Source organism: Dendrobates tinctorius, unplaced genomic scaffold, assembly GCF_039654945.1.
Source record: "Dendrobates tinctorius isolate UK_male_01 unplaced genomic scaffold, ASM3965494v1 ptg000162l, whole genome shotgun sequence".
In the NCBI taxonomy this organism is placed as follows: Eukaryota; Metazoa; Chordata; class Amphibia; order Anura; family Dendrobatidae; genus Dendrobates; species Dendrobates tinctorius.
In genome coordinates this window covers 67,180,357-67,205,774 of record NW_027361829.1, presented here as the reverse complement: position 1 = coordinate 67,205,774, position 25,418 = coordinate 67,180,357, and the positions used below count along the sequence as shown (strand labels likewise).

The following is a 25,418-nucleotide window of genomic DNA, read 5'->3' as shown; positions in this document are numbered from 1 at the left end:
ATCTACTGGCTGACACAAGGCTGTGGGACGGATCGCCCCAGTAAACAGCATACGTTGCCTCATCTACTGGCCTCTATAAGCATACTACAACAGTCAGTGGGACGGATCACCCCAATTAAGAGCACATGATTCTTCACAATAGGTTTAATACCTATTACCACGTATTTGGTACAGTACGTAACTGAAGAAGGTCAAAATTTGACCAAAACGTTTTTTTACATACTACAATAAATATTCTTCTGAATATCCTAAAGTTGAGTGCTAGATTTATAACTTATAACTACTTGGTTTGGGAACCTAACCTTTAGCACCATTACTTAAGTTGTGCTCATGGTGTTTTTCCCTTCTGTCATTTTTGTGATTGGCTGCGATGGACCATTGAGAAAGGTTGAAGGAGGAAGTGAGTGTTAGAAGCTTGGAGACAGCTGAGTGGGAAGTGTCAATGGGGATTTTGAAGTCACCCACGATGGTAGTGGGGATGTCAGTGGAAAGGAAATTAAGTAGCCAGATGGTGCAGTGGTAAAAAAAAGGTGGAAGCTGGCTCTGGGGGGGGGCGGTAAATGAGAACCAGTTGGAGGTTGGGGGGGAAATAGATGCGGACAGACTGCACCTGTCGCTGGGGCTGGAGGTGTGAAAGATGGAATTCACTATATGAAAATGTAGCTGGAGAGGCTGTGTCAGAGGGGGTGAGCAAGGTTTGAATGATGGCAAGGAACGAAAGTCTGTTAGTGATGAAAAGATCATGGATGTATGAAAGTTTATTGTAGACAAAGCGACCATCCATAGAGCTCCTGTTAGAGGGACTGGGGAAGCGGGGGCTGGGTGAATGGGTATAAGGGTAGAAAGGTTGTGGAAATTCATGATACAAATACAAAATCTGTAATAGTGCTCTGATCTACCGTGTTCTGATTGTAAAATTGGCTAGAGGGATTTGGGCTGTTGGACTGCTACTTTTGCAATGAAAATAGCAACAAATCGGGAATGTATATAACTATTGTTCAGACTTGTAGTTGAAAAATAATTTGTCTCATTTAGCAAATTAATATTCTGCAGTGAAACAATATTCCCATAAGTCTCTGCGTACATCAGTGTTATGGCTTTCATTTATAATGGAAACCACAATGCTCTGTTAGATCTATTCCACAAGCTATTCCACAAGCTGCAAGCTATGTTTCCAGGTACAAATGGTGGTATCTCTAATGAAGGCTCCTAACAGAGCATCCAGCATCCAATGCAAGGATAAGCAGAGCCTCACATAGTAAGGAGGTCATTAAATTACTTTAAAAGGGTTGTCCACTACTTGGACAACTGCTTCTAAATTTCCCAAGTAGAATATAACACTTTTACTAACCTCCTGTGCCAGTGCCCTCCCAGAGGTGTTGGCACTGATTTTCCTGGGGTTCTTCTGACAAATCAAGACATTTGAAGGAGGTGAGAGGTGCTGCTGCCCTCTCACTTCCTCTGGATGTCAATTCTGTCTGTAGGAAACCAGAGAGTAAAGCATAATTGCCACAGGGATTGCATGACATAATGTCAAGTGAGCCCTGGTGGGATCAGTGCCGACACTGCTGGAATGGCATCAGCACTGGAGATGAGTGTAAGTGTTATTATACTGGGAGTAAACCTAAGGGTTGTTCGAGTAGTGGACAACCCTCTAAAAAAATAATAAAACAAAAAATTAACAGTGCATGATGGGAATAGAGTTTTATCCACAACATGTATCTATTTAAGATTTGTTTTTCTATTTTTTAGCATGAAGAAGACGTGTTGGACTGTTGCTTCTTTCTTCTTGACCGTAGTGGACTCAAACCAGCAGCAAGAAGGGACCCTGTCATTTTGTCAAGGAAATTCTCAGCTTTAGTATGTTTTACACCAGATCTTCAATGTGTATATTAATAAGCAAATAACTCTTTTATTTTATTATGCATAATATTTTAAGTTTATAATGGTCTGAGAATATTATCCCTTAAATAAAGACTATAACAGTCAAAATTAAGGATATCATCAGTCATTATAGTAAAAGGGTCATGTCTATTCTCCTAATTATTAGCAGCACAGAAATATTGTGATATTTTGCTAGTTGCTCCTTCAACAACAACAACAACAACGTAATAATGGATTTCAAATCTATTGCTTTCTTCTATTTCTGCTAAAAGTGCAAAAACTTATTATCATGGAAGCTTAAAGGGAATTTGTTAATCGATTTCTGCTGCCAAAATTATAAGCAACATGCAAACCATGGGCAGCATGAATTAGAGCCTGCCTGCACCATTGCAACCTGGCAAATTTTTGTCTGAAACTCTACAGCATTTAGAGAAACCATACTTAGCAAATACAGCCAGGAACCATAGCCATTATCAAGTATACTTTGACCCCACCCTAACAGGATTCTCCCTGCACCGCTTTAGTTGATTGAAGGGTCTCTATGTACACACATGAAAGATCTGTCAATTAAAGCGGTGCAGGGAGAAGCTGGTTGGACTAGTCTCATCTCTTCCTATAGTTCAGAGATGGATCATTAAGCTATATTTTCTTTTGGAGAAAAATATAACTGGTTGCAATGAAACAGCAAGGCTCTGATTCATTTACTGCTGCCCATGGTTTGGGCAACATGAATCAATTGACAGGTTCCCTTTAAAGCAGCTGCCTCATCAGACAGAAGTTGTGTGAGCCCAGCATATTATGGGACCGTATGCCCTCCTATTAGCCTAAGCAGTATAATATTTTTACCATTTGGCTAACAAGAGCGATTAATGAATATATACCAGTATATTCATTAGGAGACTGCCTCTCCTGTCTGTTAAATGCATATAAAGCAGTCAGCCTACAATCACTGTCATGAGGGCAGGGAAGAACTGCACCTTATGAGCGCTCATAATAGATAAATTGAACAATATGAATTTGTGGTGTTTCAGTTAATGGGAAAGCTATCCATACTTTAAGTGGCATAGTATCATAACAGATCGCCCTTCACAGGTAGCCTTATGATAGACATTTATGGCATATTCACATGATACCTCATTCATGTTGTGGTAGATAGGCTCACTCAGCTGCACACAGAGGTAGACACGGGAACACTGTCTCCAAGTCTTTTCCTGGTTTATTATACAGGCGGCATAAATTACGATGAAGTAAAAATAAGCACGGCCCTTTGAGCAGAAAACAGGAAAACGAAAAAAAAAACTAAGTGGTAAGACAAAGCACAGTCTTTGTGGTTGCGGGGATCCTCCCGCTCAGGGTTAGCAAAACGCACGGTTCCGGTTACCATAAACACGAACACTTCTCTGGAGCTAGCCTCTCCAGACAGACTGAAACACTGAATGCCTCAGAAGGCCAACTATTTAAACCTCAGACCACACCCTGGGATGGAGATAAGGTGGATAACCTCCTACCTCTATACTTGTCCACAAAAACCCAGCCCTTAAAAAGACCGATTTAACTCCTCTGGACACAGTGTGCTGGAGGAAACTTCTGGGTTTCTAATCATTGGAGGTAATAACCTCAGTGAAACATAACCCCCCGCCAGCACTTTGCCATTGACTTTGTCACAATGTCTAAAAGATGCCTGCTTCCCCATTCTGACAAACTCCCAGATGGCAGTGACAGGAGAGACAGTTGCACATGTGCCACAGCCCCGTTCTGGAGATAGTTGGGTGGGACCCACAGCTAGTAGACATTTGTGACATGACATAAATGTCTGTCATAAGATAACCCTTTAAGAGACAGTTATTGCTCCACGTTTTGCATGCACGCCACTCAGGATATGAGAGCGAAACAAAAGAAACATGAGTTCTCTTTGGAATCCTGGGGAAATCTCACTGAGGGTGACCATTACTTATAATTCTTCACAGTAGAGGGAAGGTAATGGTTTACAGGCACACAGCTATGACACAGTTCTGAGCTGAAGTTAATCACAGGGGTTTTATTCAAGCCTCTTTTCATCACAAAGAATCACTTCTCTTCATGCAATACTTCATCAACATATATGAAAGTCCCTTCACAGATAACTTCTCTTCATATATAACTTGTCTTTACACACAGTGTTGCTTCCCTTGGAAGACCTGGTCTATACAGCTTATCTGAGTTCAGTCTGACAGGAGACTCTCTAAACTCACACCTCACTCTTTGATGTCCAGGACACATTAATAATTTTCCCAGTATCCCCTGGGACTGAGCTAACCACTCCCTGTCTGCTATAACCATTTTAACCCCTATTGTTGCTGGATAATTCTAAATCAACAGTGCAGCTTTTATCTGTCACACATGTAATACAAATGTTGGATGCTTAGTTTTTGAATTATTCTATTTATGTTTCTATTTATTTGAAGTGTTATGATATTGCAGGATTAGTAGTTTGCCCAGTTTTTCTAACTCTTTGCAACCCCTTCAGGAGCAGAGTTGTGTTTACAGAAACTGTCTCTAATACTTTTATTTTATGATAATTTTTATGCATCACTATAATCTTTACGGACATGCCATGCCAGAACTGACCATCTGTATACTTTCCTTAGGTTAATTCAAATGATGACAATGGAGTACTGACCGGAAATTGGTCAGGAGATTATGCTGCGGGATGTTCTCCCTCCTCCTGGACAGGAAGCACTGCCATTCTACAGAATTATTACAAAACTAAAAGGCCTGTTCTGTTTGGTCAGTGTTGGGTATTCTCCGGAGTCATCACAACAAGTAAGCCAAAAACATGCAAAAACTTTATTTATTTTACTTCTAATCAAGCATGGACCACAAAGATCCACGGTAGGAGATAGGTTGGACAGTTACTTGTGAGACGTGTCCTCCTGCATCCATGTTTTTATGGAAGTTTGAATAAAAGTGTTTTTATGGGATGGTGAGTGCCACTTTTTCAATCTCTGAATTTTGCACTGCCATTACTCATTTGGTTGAGCACCACGATATCCCTGCAGTCAGACGGTGTTAATAAACGGTCCCCTCTTGAGGAGTTGTTGTATCAGGATCTATACATATAAATTATGCTTCTTTCCAGTTGGGTAGCAAACACCTGGTGACAGAATACCTTTAAGATGGCATGCACAGGCATAGGCGCTCATGCATAGGAGGTTTGATGCCTGGTACTGTAGCTCAGCTCAATTCAAGTGCATGTGATTGAGCTGCAGTATTATGTATAGTGACACTCACATACAAAACCCAAGATGAAAACAAAGTAAGCATTTAAATACCTTGCAGTGTATAACCTTACCATATGGCAAGTGACGTCATGTGAATGAGGGCTGAAAAGGACTAAGACCCGGCTAATGGACACCCAACCATGGCGAACTATATGAATGTAATGTCCAGCTCAAAGAAGAGAGCTAAAAAAACCAAACAAAAACATAAAAGATGAATTGGAGAATTTTGTTATGCTGACTGGAGGAGGGGTTTCTGTGGTTCAGACCCTTTGATAAAACATAGATGGGCTCTTCTAAGGATAAATCTTCATCAATGTTAAGGGTTTGGAATTAAACCCTTATGAAATCTGATATCAAATTTGTTACAATAAATTGTAGCTCATTATTGCTATTACTAGCTATGAACCCGTTCTATGCCCGGGTGGCGAGCATTTTTATTGGTATATGGTCTCCTATCCTGCTATGTGCTGCCACCCTCCCTCCTATCCTGGTAAGCACGGCACCCCTCATTCCTATCCTGGTATGCATGGTACCCTCACCCCCCCAATCTTCATCCTGGTTTGCATGGTCCCCTCACCCCCCAATCCTGGTATGCATGGTACTCCCACATCCCTATCCTGGTATGCATGGTCCCCTCACCCCCTATCCTGGTATGCATGGAACCCCTCATCCCCCAATCCTAGTATGCATGGTCCCCTCACCCCCTATCCTGGTATGTATGGTTCCCTCTCCCCCTATACTGGTATGCATGGTACCCCTCATCCCCCAATCCTGTTATGCATGGTACCCCTCATCCCCCAATCCTAGCATGCATGGTACCTCTCATCCCCCAAAACTGGTATGCATGGTCCCCTCACCCCCCCTATCCTGGTATGAATGGTACCCCTCATCCCCCAATCCTGATATGCATGGTACCCCTCATCCCACAATCCTGGTATGCATGGTCTCCTCACCCCCCTATCCTGGTTTGCATGGTACCCCTCACCCCCCAATCCTGGTATGCATGGCCCCCTCACCCGCCAATCCTGGTATGCATGGCCCCCTCACCCGCCAATCCTGGTATGCATGGCCCCCTCACCCCCCAATCCTGGTATGCATGGCCCCCTCACCCCCCAATCCTGGTATGCATGGTCCTCTCACCCCCCCATCCTGGTATGCATGGTACACCTCATCCCCCAATCCTAGTATGCACAGCCCCCTCTTACCCCCCAATCCTGGTATGCATGGCCCCCTCATCCCCCAATCCTGGTATGCATGGTACCCCTCACCCGCCAATCCTGGCATGCATGGTCCTCTCACCCCCCCTATCCTGGTATACATGGCCCCCTCACCCCCCCCTATCCTGGTATGCATGGTCCCCTCATCCCCCAATCCTGGTATGCATGGTCCTCTCGCCCCCCCTATCCTGGTATGCATGGCCCTCTCACCCCCCTATCCTGGTATGCATGGCCCTCTCACCCCCCAATCCTGGTATGCATGGCCCCCTCACCCCCTATCCTGGTATGCATGGCCCTCTCACCTCCCCTATCCTGGTATGCATGGTCCCCTCACCTCCCCTATCCTGGTATGCATGGTCCCCTCACTCGTATTAAAAGTACACCAAAAAAACACAAACATTTATACTCACCCTTCTTTCCTGTGCTCCAGCGCTGTTCTGCTGGAGGCCGGGGCAGGAGTGCCGCCGGAATCGCCCATGCCCATAGCGCTGTCCGGCGCCATATTGCTGAAGACACACTGCAAGTGAGTCTTCAGTAAAATGGAGCCGGATCGCGCATGTGCAGCGCGATTCCGTCCGCACTGCAGCCCCGGTCTCCTGCCCCAAAGAGAAGCGCCGCGGAAAGCTCCTCCCGGTCAGGTAAGTATGTATGGCGTCGGTGATGGCGGTATGCAGTGTGTACGGTACCGCCATCTCCGGCGCCATACTCACTCCTCACCACTGGCTGCCTCACTCTGCCTGGAGCCAGACTGCACAGGCGCATCGCGCTTGCGCAGTCTATAAAGGCTTCGGACAGAGTGACGCTTACAGCGTTATATTATAGATTATTTTCCACCATTTTATTTAACAATCCATCTTAATTATATCTGGCGCTGAGGTGAATTTAACCTGATATGTCCCTTTTTCTGTTTTTTTTTTTTTTTTTCTCCCTGAAATAGTTATGCGCTGCATTGGGATCCCAGCAAGAAGTGTAACTAACTTTTCTTCAGCTCATGATACTGAGGAAAATCTTAAGATTGATTTTTACTTGAACGATAAAGGGGAAAAGATAAATGAATACTGCACTGATTCCATTTGGTAAGAGAAGTGCTTCCAAAATAATGACAGTGCTCCAGTATACTCTTTATACTCCTATTTGTCTATATTGCATATGGTATCTATGGCAGGTTCACATGATAATATGCACTACTGCTCAAAATGTTTTAACGAAACCTTCTAACTGCCATGGGATGTGCTTAGAGATGATCGAGCACTAAAATGCTCAGGTGCTCGAGCCAAGCAATTCCTAATACTCACATGCTCGTTTCGAGTAACGAGTATAATAGGAGTCAATGGGAAATCTGAGCTTTTTTTAGGCAGACCCTACGAAGAGGTCTGGTGGGCAGTGAAAATGTTCAAATGGATGGGAAAAGTGCTGAATGTAACAAGACCTGCATGGGGAAGACCCATGGAAGAATCTCTGATGACCCGATCGCTGCTGTTAACAATGTTGTCACACAGAAAATCCCTCATAACCTTAACTGCTTTTATTCTGATCACATCTAATTTCCTGAACTACAGTGCCCCCCACTGTAATAAACCCAATCCTAACCGTTCTTACTACCCTAACTAATTCCTACACTCGTACTCTAGTTTCCTAACCCTTACAAGTACTGCATATCCGAGCACCGTGATACTCAGGTGATAAAGTATCACTGAGCACGTTCGCTCATCACTACATGTGCTGAAGCCTTGAGCCCCCAATGTGCATCTAGTTCTATGTACAAAAATAAAACAGGAATGCAGCAATCCAAAAGGAGTCGGATCCCCAAACTTACCAAAATTTAATGGCGAATTGTAAGACTAAGCCATTACTATTAGAGCCTTGCATAATACCTTTAAATGATTTTAATTGTTTGGCAAGTTTTCTAATCATTAGCTATCAAGTTGCTGGCAAAGTGTTTTATATCTCTATGAAATATACATCTCCAATTACAAAATGAAATATATAGAAATGGATCATCATCCATATTACACATATTAATTTAGACTTAATGAATTTATAGATTCATAGGAACTTGTCTGTTCTAGGAACTTCCATGTGTGGAATGATGTATGGATGAAACGACCAGACCTTCCTAGTGGATATGATGGCTGGCAAGCGCTTGATGCAACCCCCCAGGAACCAAGTGAAGGTACGTTGTGTAGTGTGTAACATGCCATGGGCCTTGTACGGTGGTATGGCTGTGATATAGAAGGAAACAGTCCACGTAAAGGAAATGTGGGGTTTTTATTTTCAGCCAAAATGGAGCAAACACTAAAGCACCTGAAAAACACCAAAGACTTGCCCGACTAAGAGCTAAGAATAACACGATCCCTCTGATTCACGCTACCAAGGAGGTGTGCGGGGCTTGGCTCTCCAGTCACTCAGCGTTCAGCACATGTAACCGCTGAGCATCTCTTTCTCAGAAATACACCATGTCACTCCGGAGGCTGTGTCTCTAGGAAGCTTTTCCTTTAGCCTTTTCTGGGTCTGTAATGAGACAAGTTCTCTAACCTGAGCTGGCTAAGCTTCCAATACTACCTGAAGGAGAGCGGGAGTGGTGAGTCCCACTACCAAATCCTGCTCGTTACTCCAAGAAAAACCAGCCCGGAACTATCAGAAATAAATTGTCTCAGCGCCGAAGCTGCTGCACCAACCAGTGCTACCCTGCTTTTAATATATCGCCTAGCTTAACTTTCTGGGAGAGATATATACTCCGTCCAGTATCCTTCCTGTTGACCGCCTACAGGTGCAAGATCAAAGGCTCAGGAGAGCAGTTTTTGTTTAAGCATATAGGACTTAATGAGGTAGTCAGAAAAGCAATAGATGATTATTACATAAGAATCAGATTTGGTAAATAGGGAAGTGTAAGGAAAGATAACAGAGCAAGGACTTATTCACATGTTAGTATTTGGTCAGTATTTTACATCAGTGTTTTATATGCCAAAACCAAAGTGTCTCTTGACTGGAGAATTGTAGAGGCTGCACCTTTTTATTATCCGTTTCCATTTTTAACCTCTCCAACCCTTCTTTTCCAGAATTTCCAAAATAATCAGAAATAATGCCGATGCTCTTAAAAACGGTGACTCTTTAGGGGTCATATTCCCTCAATGCCGTTTTAAACTGGCTATCGGTTATAAGAAATATAGGGCTGCCCCGTGGCCGAAATTCCCACAGGTGATAGCTGAAACACTGCAGTATTGGAGCTGATCGGGACCGATTAACCCTTTACATACCGCTTTTAATCATGACAGCAGCATTAAAGTCGTTAAAATGGGGTTATGAGACCTCCTATGGCAGCATCGACCCCCCACGATTATAATCATGGGTGCTGATTGTTGCCATGATACCCTGAGGCCGTTTGGTGACCCCCAGGGTACTGTAGCCTGTGAGATCCAGTCATAAGCTGGGTCTCACAGGCACAGTCAGTGACTCCCTGACAGGTGTCATGCATTGCAGTACACGAGTACTGCAGTGCATTAGATCAGAGATCAAAGTGAAAAATATACATGTCCCACAGTGAAACTTAGTAAAATAAAGTCAAACAAAATGTGTAAAAAAAGAAAGAAAAAAAAAAAAAAAAAAAAAAAAACGTGTACACAAATCACGAAAGATCATTTTGCCACTAAAAACGCAGGCTTTGTAATAAAACAAAGATAGAAAAAAAAATGTACACATAATTGGTATCACCGCATCTGGACCAACCCATTGTATAAAACTGGTAAGTTATTTATTCCATATGGTGAATACTGTAAAAAAAAATTAAAACAAACAAAAAATGTCCCTTTTTCATCATACTGACACCCAAAAAATTTAATATAAAGTAAAAAAAAAAAAAGTTCTGATTTGTCTCATTCGGGACAAAAAAAATGAAAAAAGTTAGTTTTCATAATATGGTGATGCAAAACAAATTCATTTTTGTAAAGTATTGTTTTTAAGCTCGAAAAGCAGCAAAGCATAAAAAAACTAGATAAATCGCTGTAATTGTACTGACCCAACAAATAAAGTCTCATCACTTTTACTGCACGGAGAACGGTACAAAAAAAATAGATAGAAACAATTATTGAATTGCTGGTTTTTGTTCATTCTGGGTCTGAAAAATCTGAATAAAAAGCGTTCAAAAAACGTTATATGCCCCAAAATGGTACCAAAAAAATCTGGAACTCATCCCGCAAAAAGATAAACACTCATACAGCTCTGTTCACGAAAAAAAGTTACAGCTCTTGTAATATGGCAACAAAATAACTATTTTTTTTTATTAAAAATGATTTTACTGTTATAGCAGCAAAATATATAAAAACCCTATATAAATCTGGTATCGCACGGACCCAAAGAATAAAGACATTTAATCACTTATACTGCATGGAAAACGGTGCAAAAAAAAAAAAAAAGAACTATTCTTGTACTGTTGTCTATATGGTCATTCCACCCCTCCAATAAATCAAGCTTGGTCCACATCTATTCTGCACTCTCCGCTGAGTGCTTACATCTGGGTTTCTGTGTGACTCCCCAAAACCGTGATTCAGACAAAACCCTGATGGAACCATTCACTTATGAGGCAGATGGAGTGACATTGGATGCCGTCTTGTCTCTGTTCTGGCAGTATCCTGTCATTTTAGGCGTATTTTTAGCACACAAATGTGGACGACCACAGTTCTGTGCACACCTGTAAAGATGAATGCCACCGCAGCAGACGCCAAACGGAATCCAAACTGTTTCCATTTGCCTCATTATGGTGGATAGTTCCATTAGGGGTTTGGTTTGCATCACACTTTGTACCCCAAAATGTTACCAATAAAAACTAACTTCTCCCGCACAAAACACAGGTCTGTCATCTGTTACTAAAAGTATTGGGGGTTCCCACGTTACTGCTAGAACAAAGACTCTGGAAAAGTGACATGTCTCCAACAACCCCTCAAATAAAATCTAGTGAAATCCCAAATTCAAATACCCCCCCCTTCTGAGTCCCGCTTTGCCTAAACTGCAGAAAATGGCCACGTGTTCGGTATTACTGTAGCAAACAGAGCCCAATTAACAATTTCCAGAGTGCAAGTCACTCGAAGAAAAGCTGGGCACAATGTATGGGGGCACTACAATATATAGGGGCTCTACACTTTATGGGGACACAATGTATAGGTACTAAACTTGCATATTTACAATTCTCCAGAATAAAGCCTGGCGTGGATGTTATAAAATAGTGGGAGAAATAATTGAGGAATGCAACTTCTACAATTGGGTCACTTCTAGGATTTTTCTGATGTTCTGCACCTTCGGGGCTCCGCAAATGTCACCTGTAAACTATTCTACCAAAATCTGTGCTGCAAAAGAGCGCTCCTTCCTTCTCAGACCTGAAATGTGGACAAACAGTTATTTCTGATGACATATGAGACATCACCGCATTCGGGAGAAATTGCGCAATAAATTGTTGGGTCTAGTTTCAACGATTAACCCTTGTGTAACTGATAAATTTTCAGCAAATACAAAAATTACATTTTTACCACTATATTGTTATATTTCCACATCCTAATGTTACGAGAGATGCACCTGTAAGTTCCAAATACTCACTACACGCCTAGATGAATTCCTTAGGCAGTCAAGTTCCCAATATGGGGTCACCTGGGGGTTTCTGCTGATCTGGAACCTCAGGGGCTCAGCTAAAGGAGCCCACAATCTTTTCAAATGGAATCTGCATTCTAAAAGCCAAGTAGCACTACTTCTCATCTGATTCCTGCCGCATGCTCAAACAGTAGTGTATAACCTCATATTGGGTACTGCCACATTCGGTAAAAATTGCATAACAAATTATGGGGTCGATTTTCTCCTATTACCCCTAGTGCAAATTATAATTTTTTTTCCTCAAAAGTATTTTAGTGAAAGAAATAATCATTTTTGGTTTTCACATCTAAATATTATAAAGTTTCATGAATCATCTGTAGGTTAAAAATGCTCAGAACACCTCTAGATGAATTCTTGAGGGGTCTAGTTTCAAAAATGGGGTCACTTGTGGGGGTTTCTGCTGTTTTTGCATGTCAAGGACTCTACAAATGTAATATGACACAATCCCCCAAATGAAATAGCGCTTTTTCCTTTCCACGCCCTGCAATGTGCCCAAACACAAGTTTTTATGGGGTGTCATCGAAATCAGGAGAAATTGCGTACCAAATTATGGGGACCATTTTTTCATAGTATCCATTGTGAAAATTAAAAATTTGGGGATAAAACAACATTTTAGCAGAAAAAAAAAACGTAATTTTTGTTTTCTCATCCACATTTAAAAAGTTCTGTGAAGCACCTGTGAGTTCAACAAGCTCAAAACCCCCCTTAATACATTCCTTGATGGGTCTAGTTTCAAAAATGGGGTCACTTTTGGGGGTTTCTGCTGTTTTGGTACCTCAGGGACTCTGCAAATGAGACTCTGTGTCTGCAACCTATTCCAGCCAAATTTACATCCCAAATATCAAATGTCGCTTCTTCCCTTCCGAGCCAAGCTGTGTGTCCAAACAGAACTTTTTGACCACGTGTGGGGTGTCACTATGCTCAGAAGAAAGTTGGTAACAACAAACTGTGGGGTCCATTTTTGGGTGTTACCTCTTGCAAAAGTGAAACATTTGGGGATAAAGCAACATTTTTGTGAAAAAAATTAACATTATCAATATGATGACCTAATGTTATCAAATTCTGTGAGGGGTGAAGTTCCCAAAATGGGGTCACTTGTGGGGTATTTCTGCTGTTTAGGTAGCTTAGGGGCCATGGAAATATAAGGGTTGGTCAGGACTATAGTCGTGGCCAGAGACACTAAAGCATCAGTGTCCCCGCCTTCCCTCAAAGAAAACTGCAATCCACTGTTCGGCATACCTGCATCTCCAGGTTAGGCTCCCCCTGGGCACTTCCGAAGCGGTGATGGTCCCTCTCCGAGGCGACTCCCAGTAACTGAGACACAGTCCATGGTAACTTGAATGGTTTCTTTACTGCTAACTTCACACATATGTCCACAGTTGGCACATCGCTGAATACACATTCACCTTGACTTGCTTCATCAGCTCTCCCTACTTTGCTGATGCTTCTACAGTTGTGGCCAAAAGTATTGACACCCCTGCAATTTTGTCAGATAATACTCAGTTTCTTCCTGAAAATGATTGCAATCACAAATTCTTTGGTATTATCTTCATTTAATTTGTCTTAAATGAAAAAACACAAAAAGAATTGTTCTAAAGCCAAATTGGATATAATTCCACACCAAACATAAAAAAAGAGGGTGGACAAAAGTATTGGCACTGTTCGAAAAATCATGTGATGTTTCTCTAATTTGTGTAATTAACAGCACCTGTAACTTACCTGTGGCACCTAACAGGTGTTGGCAATAGCTAAATCACACTTGCAGCCAGTTGACATGGATTAAAGTTGACTCAACCTCTGTCCTGTGTCCTTTTGTGTACCACATGGAGCATGGAGAAAAGAAAGAAGACCAAAGAACTGTGAGGACTTGAGAAACCAAATTGTGAGGAAGCATGAGCAATCTCAAGGCTACAAGTCCATCTCCAAAGACCTGAATGTTCCTGTGTCTACCGTGCGCAGTGTCATCAAGAAGTTTAAAGCCCATGGCACTGTGGCTAACCTCCCTAGATGTGGACGGAAAAGAAAAATTGACAAGAGATTTCAACGCAAGATTGTGCGGATGTTGGATAAAGAACCTCGACTAACATTCAAACAAGTTCAAGCTGCCCTGCAGTCCGAGGGTACAAAAGTGTCAACCCGTACTATCCGTCGGCATCTGAATGAAAAGGGACTGTATGGTAGGAGACCCAGGAAGACCCCACTTCTTACCCCGAGACATAAAAAAGCCAGGCTGGAGTTTGCCAAAACTTACCTGAAAAAGCCTAAAACGTTTTGGAAGAATGTTCTCTGGTCAGATGAGACAAAAGTAGAGCTTTTTGGGCAAAGGCATCAACATAGAGTTTACAGGAGAAAAAAAAAGAGGCATTCAAAGAAAAAAAACACGGTCCCTACAGTCAAACATGGCGGAGGTTCCCTAATGTTTTGGGGTTGCTTTGCTGCCTCTGGCACTGGACTGCTTGACTGTGTGCATGGCATTATGAAGTCTGAAGACTACCAACAAATTTTGCAGCATAATGTAGGGCCCAGTGTGAGAAAACTGGGTCTCCCTCAGATGTCATGGGTCTTCCAGCAGGACAATGACCCAAAACACACTTCAAAAAGCACTAGAAAATGGTTTGAGAGAAAGCACTGGAGACTTCTAAGGTGGCCAGCAATGAGTCCAGACCTGAATCCCATAGAACACCTGTGGAGAGATCTAAAAATGGCAGTTTGGAGAAGGAACCCCTCTAATATCAGGGACATGGAGCAGTTTGCCAAAGAAGAATGGTCTAAAATTCCAGCAGAGCATTGTAAGAAACTCATTGATGGTTGCCAGAAGCGGTTGGTCGCAGTTATTTTGGCTAAAGGTTGTGCAACCAAGTATTAGGCTGAGGGTGCCAATACTTTTGTCTAGCCCATTTTTGGAGTTTTGTGTGAAATGATCAATGTCTTGCTTTTTGCTTCATTCTCTTTTGTGTTTTTTCATTTAAGACAAATTAAATGAAGATAATAATACCAAAGAATGTGTTTGCAATCATTTTCAGGAAGAAACTGAGTATTATCTGACAAAATTTCAGGGGTGTCAATACTTTTGGCCTCAACTGTATATGTCACACGTCTGGACGGTTCGTCTTAGACTACTTCCCAGCTTCTTCCTGGCCTAACCTTGCCATGACGACAATTCCTTCTGCCTCTTTCACCCCAGACTTGAAATCACCTGCCACCCAGTTTGGTTGCCTCTGGAAAAGCATCTGATCCATCTGTACCACTCCCTGCGAAGCTTCAGCATCTTTCTGTTCCTCGCTCCAACCAACTCCCGCCCTAAAGGCGTCTGCCCAGGCTATGAGTCACCACATCTTCTCTCTACTGCTCTGGCCCACTGTATCAATGTCCAGTGGCCGTGGATAACGTGGGCTGTCGCTACTTAAACGTTGCATGGCTGCTGAGCCGTCTTGGGCCTATAGCCCATGTGGACACTTCGGGCACCCTGGCCCCGTCTGACTAACTTCCCTTCTGCTGTAACCCTTACTCCCGGCAGCCCTTCCTACACTTAACCCTATACTGCTAAAAGTTCTATGTACTAGAGTGCCCCCCTATCGTTCCAAAAGGAGCACTTCACTTTCCCTATTCTACAAATGACAAACCCTGAAATGTAGTAAACATTATCACATTATGTACAGATAAAAGCATCAATAAGACATAGAGACACACAATTGTAGTACCAAAAAAGTAGTAGCAATACCATTCCACATGCGTGGTAATGCATGTAAACATGTAGCAGTACCAGTTAGCAAAGAGTAATGAACATTTTTACTTAACCCCCTTTAAACTCCCCTTTGCTTAAATTTGGTCGTCCCTGACCAAACACTTTTCAGAAACTTTAATATTTACAACACATATTCTGCGCAGGGAGATTATACGAGGTGGTCACATCCGATACGCACCAAAGTTTGTGTCCTATGCATGGGACAGCAGTCCTGGAAGTAAGCTCCCCCTTTCCTTGAGGGAAGTACAGTCTTTCTTCTCGTAGTCTCCAGCCGAGAAGACAGTTTCTTCTTTTCCAGCAGAATGGGTGCAACAGGTTGTAACAGCCTTGCTGGCATCGCTGCATGGCCTCCCATCCCCCACACACCAACTTACTCACTGCTCCAGGCCATGCTGTGATTTCTGTCTGCTGACAGCTCCATGCTCTGTGCTGCTTGTCTCCTATCTGCTATGTGCATGTTTCCTGGCTGTGTGCATAGGGGGGCAGCGCCAGAACTCTCTGGCTCTTATGGAGTCAGGGTGCACCTGTCTAATGTGTCCCTGACCAATTACCATGAGCCCTCTAGTATTTAGGGCAGCTCCACCCAGTGGAACCTTGCCTGTGCAATGTGTGAACTCAGTGTCTTGCTACTGAGCTGCCAGGTCTTGCTCTGTGTTCCTCCTTCTCTGGAGGCATTACTCCTAGCTTTGCTTACTACTTCTCTGTCTGCCCTCCAAGGGGCAGAATATCCTGATCTCTGTGTCTTTGTTCTTGCCTTGCTTTGTACCTGTGTATACTCTGGTCCCTGTGTCCTTGGCCCTGTCTCATACTGTTGCCCTGTCTGAACTCTGTCCTACCTTTGTCTGTCTGTCTCCTTGTCTTGGGATTCTTTCCCTGATGTGTCTTTCCTTGTGTCCTCCCTGTCTGCTTGTGTTCTGCACTCTTGCTGCTCTGTTCATGCTCTGCTCTCTTGCAACTCTGCCTGCTCTGTACTCTTTAGGCTCTGTCTGTACTCCATACTTTTGCAGTTCTGCTTGGTTCTGGTTCTGCTGATGCAGAACCTCTTGCTGCTCTACTACTCTTCTCTGCAATCTTGTGGCTCTGCTCATGCTCTGCTCTCTTGCGACTCTGCCTGCTCGGTACTCTTCAGGCTCTGCCTGTGCTCCATACTCTTGCGGTTCTGCTTGGTTCTGATTCTGCTGCTGCAGAACCTCTTGCTGCACTACTATTCTCCGCAGCCTTGTGGTTTTCCTCCTGTGTGAAGAGGTCCAAACCTGTTCCGTCATACTCCACTCTTTCCTGTCAGTACCTGCTCCTCCTGTGTGAACACGTCCAAACCTGTTCCGTCATATTCCACTCTTTTCTGTCAGTACCCGTACCTGCTCCTCCTGTGTGAACAGGTCCAAACATGTTCCGTCATACTCCACTCTTTCCTGTCAGTACCTGTTTCTGCTCCTCCTATGTGAACAAGTCCAAACCTGTTCCATCATACTCCACTCTTTCCTGTCTGTACCAGTACTAGCACCTGCTGTGTTAACAGGTCTCTACCTGTTCCTTCATACACCACACCTGCCAGCCCTGTTGTCTCAGGCGTGCCTGCCAGCCCTGTTGTCTCAGGCGTGCCTGCCAGCCCTGTTGTCTCAGGCGTGCCTGCCAGCCCTGTTGTCTCAGGCGTGCCTGCCAGCCCTGTTGTCTCAGGCGTGCCTGCCAGCCCTGTTGTCTCAGGCGTGCCTGCCAGCCCTGTTGTCTCAGGCGTGCCTGCCAGCCCTGTTGTCTCAGGCGTGCCTGCCAGCCCTGTTGTCTCAGGCGTGCCTGCCAGCCCTGTTGTCTCAGGCGTGCCTGCCAGCCCTGTTGTCTCAGGCGTGCCTGCCAGCCCTGTTGTCTCAGGCGTGCCTGCCTGCCCTGTTGTCTCAGGCGTGCCTGCCTGCCCTGTTGTCTCAGGCGTGCCTGCCTGCCCTGTGTCTCAGGCGTGCCCGCCTGCCCTGTGTCTCAGCCGTGCCCACCTGCCCTGTGTTTCAGCCGTGCCCACCTGCCTCTGTCTCAGCCGTGCCCGCCTGCCAGTGTCTCAGCCATGCCACCGTCTAACCAAGTGGGATCAGCAGCCACAGCCAGACACCACCCTGGAATGGCACCTGGCAGCTGCCTGCTACACAAGCCTGAACTCACCATCAGAGGCTCCAGTGAAAACCAAGGCAGTTGTCCTAGTCACGTCCCTTCCAGGGTAGTCTGGTTTGTGGCACAGTGGGGCCACAACTCCCTGGCTCACGCCCACCAGTCAGGGCATGAGCTTGACACAGGTGCAACAAAAACAATAAGAGTCCATGGGCTCCAGATATAACGCCTAGCTCACAGTCCTCCAGGCCAAGATAAACAAAACTATGAAAACCAGAAGAAAATAAACAATGCTTCGCTCCAACATTGTTAATGGGCCGCAACGGCCATGTGGCCCTTGAATCTGCAGAGCATGACAGGGCTCCCTGCCCTGTGGGGACGCGCCACAGTCCCGAATCAAACTTAGGGTGCAACATGCACAACTTTTTTTCTTTAACTAACAGACTTATGCACAGCAGCAATGTTCAAAAGCACGTATAGCGTGTCACTCCTTTTACTTCTGAGAACACCTCTGTGGCCGCAGAGGATGCAGACCGCTGCACAGCAGCACAAGCGTTAGGGCTGGCAGGCTTCCATGTACCAGCTGACATTTGGGCCTACAACGATTCCGGGAAGAGCACAATGTCATCTTCGTTATAGTGAGTGACCGCTATTGCGAAGTACCCACAGGGACAGTCCTCTTTAAAGAAGGAGACCCAAACCCCCTTCTTCAGCAACCAGCCAAACTTGACAGACGTCACATTTACATAGACTTTGGCATCAGTCCCTTCCTCCCTGATAAAAGTATTGGCCTCGCTCAGTGTCGGTGTAGACCAACCATCCACAGGTACGTCGCCCTGCCCGAGCAGCCTGCCTGGGAGTGGGAAAGGAACCTTCTGTTGCCGGGTGTGAATGGGTGGCTCCCAGTACCATAGCGGAGTGAGAAGCGGGCCAAACTTCCGACGGTTGGGGCTGAGAGGTGGACTCCTCCATGGGAACGCAGGGGTGAACGACGGCCTTCGGGAGGGGGCTCTGTGGGGAGGACTTTCCCTCAGGGATCAGAGACGAGGACACACTCACCCGCTCAGATGAGGACGTGTTGTTCGTGATCTTCCCAGGAACGCTGGCCCCCTCCGCGGGGACGCCCGCGCACTTGGCGGATGTGTGGAGTGGTGGCACAATGTTCATTTCCGCCTGCGGTTCCTCCAGGGCAGACGACAGTTCCGGTCTCCGCTGAATGAATAGTAAGGGCTCCGGATCACCCACTCCTCGGGTCTGATGCTGCACCGCTGGTTCCACATACGAAAAGTCCAGCTCCCGAATAGATGGTAGCTCTGTTGGCTACTGACTCTGCGGCCAAGGCAACTCTGCAGGCAGCCAGGTGGGGACCTCTGCTGATTCCTCGCTTGACTTGCCAGGCTGGGCTTCCACTCTTTCCTGCCGCCAGTTCCACTAAATTCGGCCCATGCCCTGGCAGCTACGGGTGCAGGAGTGCTGCATCTTGGCCGGTTCACGTTCACAAAATGGCATCACACAGCTTCTTCCTGAATTTTCTTCTGGGCCCCACCCATTTCCAGGTGGTCTGCCTCCGACAACTCCACCCATCTGTCATTAGTCAGTGGGAGAGGGCGGGGTTTTCTCCTCTTCATCCGCACCCACCAGGGGCGGACCGGGACATACTGACCGGCAGGTTTGGGTGCCAGGGGACGACGGCAACGCCCATGAAGGACGCGGTTCTTGTTGTCTACTTCTTCGCCATCTCCCGCCAATTCCACAGCCGCCATCTTGGTCACAGCAATGGTGTGAGACTTTTTCATCAAATAAGCCCAGTCCAACTCAGTAGTCAAGTCCGGTGTTATCACAAAGTTTTTATTAGTCAAATTCAGTGTTTCGTCCACAAAATCTTCTCCAGATACAGTGACCACTTGCTCCTTTTTCCGGTCATTTTCCAGGGGCACAGCAGTTGCACAGACATCATCAGCTCATTTCTTCGCAGTTCTCCACACTGCAAGGCAATCGCATCCTGCAGACTACGCCAAATGTAAGGGTCGGCCAGGACAATAGTTGTGGCCAGAGACACTAAAGCATCAGTGTCCCGGCCTTCCCTCACAGAAAGCTGCAATCCACTGTTCAGCATACCTGCGTCTCCATGTTAGTGTCCCCCTGGGCACTTCCGAAGCAGCGATGGCCCCTCTCTGAGGTGTCTCCCAGTAACTGAGAAAAAGGAAAAGTCCAGCTGATAAAGAAAAGGCTATTTATTGAAAAATTCAACTTAAGATCAGCATCCCGCAGACAATTAGCGGTAACGCAGAGCTCTGACAAAGAACACATGTAGTGTTCGAAACGCGTAGCTGCGTTACCGCTAATTGTCTGCGGGATGCTGATCTTAACTTGAATTTTTCAATAAATAGCCTTTTTTTATCAGCTGGACTTTTCCTTTTTCTACATTGCTTCCAAGCGGTCTCCTTGAAGTCCATGCTGACAACATGCCACAACAGGTGAGCTGGCTTTACTCTACTTCTTTCCCAGTAACTGAGACAAGTCCATGGTAACTTGAATGTTTTTTTACTAATAACTTCACACAGTATATCCAAAGTTGGCACATCGTTGAATGCACATTCACCTTGACTTGCTTCCTAAGCTCTCTCTACCTTGCTGACACTTCTATACAGCACAAGTCCGGACCGGACCATCTTAGACTGCTTCCGAGCTTCTTCCTGGCCTAACCTCGCCATGATGAAAATTCCTTCTGCCTGTTTCGCCCCAGACTTGAAATCATCCTCCACCCGGTTTGGTTGCCTCTGGAAAAGCATCCAATCCGTCTGTACCGCTCCCTGCGAAGCTTCAGTATCCTTCTGTTCCTCACTCCAACCGACTCCTTCCCTAAAGTCATCCGCACAGGCTATGAGTCACCACATCTTCTCTCTACTGCTCTGGCCTACTGTATCAATGTCCAGTGACCGTGGATAACGTGGGCTGTTACTACTTAAACATTGCGTGGCTGCCGAGCCATCCTGGGCCTATAGCCCATGTGGACACTTTGGGCACCGTGGCCCTGTCTGACTAACTTCCCTTCTGCTCTAACCTTTACTCCCAGCAACCCCTCCTACTCTTAACCCTATACTGCTAAAAGTTCTATGTACTAGAGTGCCCCCTCTAGTGTTCCAAAAGGAGCACTACGCTTTCCCTATTCTACAAATGAGAAACCCTGAAATGTAGTAAATAGTGATGGGCGAGTAGCATCGTTGCTCGGGTCTCCCCGAGCATGCTTGGGTGATCTCCGATTATTTTGTCATACTCGGAGATTTAGTTTTCCTCCTCTCAGCTGCATGATTTGCGACTTGTAGACAGGCTGAATACATGTGGGAATTCCCTAACAAACAGGCATTCCACACATGTATTCAAGCTGTCTAACAGTCACAAATCATGTAGCTGAGGCGACGAAATCTAAATCTCCGAGCATGCCAAAATGCTTGGAGACCACCGGAGCATGCTCGGGGAGCCCTGAGCAACGAGTATACTCGCTTATCACTAGTAATAAACTGTTAGGCATCGGGTTTCTGCGTCTGCTCTGCAGGAATCCAGAGCCTCACATTCTGCGGTCTTCTGCTGTCTATCTACTGCAGAGGAGATTACTTTGCAGCAGACCGCTCCAGAGACGAAGTCACCCTGTTCTCCAACTGGACATGCTCACGAGACGATCTCCCATTGGAGATCGGGAATCATATGCTCAGGTCCTGTTTCTGATCTCATTGGTCCATCTCGGAGATCTGGAAGGTCCCGCATGGCTATAAAAAGTGCGCATGACCGTTCGGTCATGTGCTAGTATAGGCTATACTTGCTAGATGTGTGAATGGCGACGGATGTATGATTCTGGTGACTGACTCATTTGAAACCCCTTCCCTCTGATATTACACATGTGGATAGTGTGGGGAATAGATAGCTCAGCTGGGATCTTTGCTTTGGCACAAGCGTGTGGCTATGAAGTCACTTCAGCAGACTAGCAAGTTCCACATGGATATGAACACGGCATATTTATTGTGCACACTTGTTACTCAATGTTACACATGCCAAACATGAAATAAAACATCTAAGGCCGTCTGGCCACTAACTTACAATAGCAGGCTAACTACAAAATAAACCTATATAACAGCAAACAAGTCCATGTAATCTTACTGTGTCAGCTCCCAGCTCAGCAGATGAGATAGACTGAGAGATCCCAGCTCCTCCTGATTATATCAGCTGGACCAGTCAGGAGACCAAAACCTGGATTGAATAAGTGGAGGGGGAACTACCAGTCCTTTCCATGCTGATCACTAAGGAAACCAGGCCTGGATTACAGTGAAATAAACTGGCTTCATCATCAGTACAGGGAGACATATGAAATGAAACGGGGAGAAATATACCCGTTTTCTAGTACCTCTCCCCTTGGCACCTCACACACCCCCTCCTCTGTTCGAGCCCGTGGGGTCGGACACGACGAGTCACCAAGCAGTGCGTTCTAGACATCGCATCTGCATTTCTGTGCGCTGTGCCCGCCCTGTGCTCAACGGAAAATTTAAACCCTTGTAATGCTAAGAACCAGCGTGTCACCCGCGCATTGCCTTCTTTTGCCCGGGACATCCACGTTAGGGGCGAATGGTCCGTCACTAGTCTAAACTGGCGACCTAGTAAATAATAGCGCAAGGTGCACAGGGCCCATTTCACAGCCAGGGCTTCCCGCTCAACTACACTGTAGTTCTTTTCTGCTCTCGTAAGCTTTCTGCTTAGATAGGCCACTGGGTGTTCCTCGCCATTTACTTCTTGAGACAAAACCGCGCCGAGGCCCACCCCAGAGGCGTCCGTTTGGACAATAAACTCCCGTTTAAAGTCTGGCGCAACCAACACTGGTTGGTCACAGAGGACTGTTTTCAATCGCTGAAAGGCCTCCTCTGGTTCTGCGTTCCACTTTATTGTAACAGATTTCGACCCCTTAGTAAGATCTGTGAGAGGAGCTGCGATGGTCGCAAAATGTTTGATGAACCGCCTATAATAACCAACGATCCCTAAAAAAGCTCCAACCTGTTTTTTGGTTACCGGTCGTGGCCAATTTTGAATAGCGTCCACTTTATTGGCTTGAGGCTTCACGACGCCTCTCCCTATGCTATATCCCAGATAGCGAGCCTCTTCCAATCCCAACGTACATTTCTTGGGATTGGCAGTCAACCCAGCTGTTTTTAGGGAGTCTAAGACGGCTTGTACTTTTGACAAATGCGTGTCCCAGTCATCGCTAAAGATAATTATGTCGTCCAAGTACGCGGATGCATACTGGCCATGCGGTTTTAGGACAATATCCATTAGACGTTGGAAGGTGGCTGCGGCACCATGCAACCCAAATGGCATATCTCGGTACTGGAATAATCCCTGGGGCGTAACAAAGGCAGTTTTCTCTTTGGCTGATTCCGTGAGGGGAATCTGCCAATAACCTTTTGTTATGTCAATAGTGGATATGTACCTATCCGAACCCAGTCTCTCTATCAGTTCATCGACTCTTGGCATCGAGTAGGCATCGAATTTCGATACTTCGTTTACTTTCCGAAAATCGTTACAAAATCGGATAGTCCCATCGGGTTTGGGCACCAGTACGATAGGGCTAGCCCAATCACTCCGGGACTCCTCAATGACCCCGAGCTCTAACATCTTCTTCACTTCTTGGGCAATGGCTTGTCTCCGAGCCTCCGGAATTCGATATGGTTTTAGCCGTACCCGCGCCTGTGGATCAGTAATAATGTCATGTTTAATTAGGCGAGTCCGGCCAGGAAGTTCCAAGAAAATATCTGCGTTCCTCTGTATATTTTTGGCTTTCGGATAGCGTGTCTGCAATACCCACTTCTGGCGGAGCTACCTGGGGGTCCTTTACCTCAGAAGGTGGTGCCCCTCGAGGCCCATCCTCAAGGGCAGCTCCTGCCACCAGACTCTCCCTGTCCCGCCAGGCCTTAAGCAAGTTTATGTGGTATATTTGTTCGGGCTTTCTCTTGTCTGGTTGGTGTATCTTATAATTTACTTCACCTATTCGTTCCAGCACTTCGTATGGTCCCTGCCATTTCGCAAGAAATTTATTCTCTACGGTAGGCACCAATACCAACACCCTTTCTCCGGGTTGAAAGACTCGTGTTTTTGCCGCTCGGTTGTATACCGTGCTTTGGGCATGTTGTGCGCGCTCTAAACACTCTTTAACTATTGGCATAACTGCTGCAATTCGGTCCTGCATAAGTGTTATGTGTTCAATTACACTGCGATAAGGAGTCACCTCTTGTTCCCAAGTCTCCTTGGCAATATCTAACAGGCCTCTAGGACACCGCCCATAAACCAACTCAAAAGGTGAAAAGCCTGTGGAGGATTGGGGTACCTCACGTATAGCGAAGAGGAGGTATGGTAGTAGGGCATCCCAATCTCTCCCGTCCTTATCCACCACCCTTTTCAACATTCCCTTTAGGGTTTTGTTAAAGCGCTCCACCGAACCATCAGTCTGAGGGTGATATACTGAGGTACGCAAATGGGAGATTTTTAGTAGTTTACATAAATCCTTAAGTATACGAGACATAAAGGGGGTCCCTTGATCCGTAAGTATCTCTTTCGGAATGCCAGTGCGGGAAAACATATTAACCAGCTCCTTTGAAATTGATTTCGCATTGGCATTCCGCAAGGGCACTGCTTCAGATAACGCGTGGCGTAATCCAATACTACCAAAATGTACTGATGACCCCTGGCAGATTTTACTAATGGACCGACTATATCCATTGCTATCCTCTCGAAGGGAACCTCTATTATTGGTAAGGGGACTAAGGGGCTTCTAAAATGTGACATAGGTGCGGTCAATTGACACGTAGGACATGACCGACAGTACTGGGTCACGTCTCCCACTAGACCCGGCCAAAAGAAACGTTGCAGAATACGGTGTTTTGTCTTTTCTACTGCCAGGTGTCCTCCCAAGGGATGTTTATGTGCCAACTCCAAAACTACCTGGCGAAAGGACTTAGGTACCACTAGTTGTTCTACCACCACCCCTCGCACCTTGTCTATGTGATACAACATATCCTGCTGCACCGCCACGTGTGGGAACTCGTTTTGAGCCCCTGGGTACAATGGTCTTCCCTCGGAGACCTTTATATTTTCCCACGCCCTTGCTAGATTAGGATCCTGGTGCTGAGCGGTCCCGAACTTACCACGGGCCACCTCAAGATCAGGCATTTCTAAAACATCCTCTAGCTGGTCTGCCTCGCCTGCATACACAGCCAGAGGAGAGTCCACAGATTCTAGTACTTCCTCTGAGATGAGTTCTCCGTCGTCTTGCTGCAATGGTTCAGGGGCTAGCTCCGGAGCACCGTCTTCAACTAGAGGGTTCATGCCACTTTTGAAGTTCCACAAGTCCCAAAATAAGTGAAAGTCTCTTCCCAGGAATACACTGTGTCCCATAGACTTTATGACTGCTGCCTGATGTCTTTTGGTCCCTACTGGCGTGACAAGAGTAACCCAGGCAGTGGGGTAGTTCTTAGTATCCCCATGGATGCAACTAATGCCCACGGTTAAGTTCGTTAGGGCACTAGAGTCCACCAAACTGGCATG

The 25,418-nt window shown here is 45.6% G+C and overlaps 1 protein-coding gene across 1 annotated transcript in view; it reads left to right on the top strand.

Moving 5' to 3' along the window:
• TGM4 (transglutaminase 4) overlaps positions 1–25,418 on the top strand; it is a 71,629-nt gene that overhangs the window by 22,210 nt on the left and 24,001 nt on the right. Inside the window, exons 6-9 of the mRNA XM_073550083.1 lie at positions 1,753–1,860; positions 4,512–4,686; positions 7,299–7,437; positions 8,431–8,534. Coding sequence (XP_073406184.1) covers positions 1,753–1,860; positions 4,512–4,686; positions 7,299–7,437; positions 8,431–8,534 — 526 coding nt within the window. The remainder of the gene's footprint in view (positions 1–1,752; positions 1,861–4,511; positions 4,687–7,298; positions 7,438–8,430; positions 8,535–25,418) is intronic.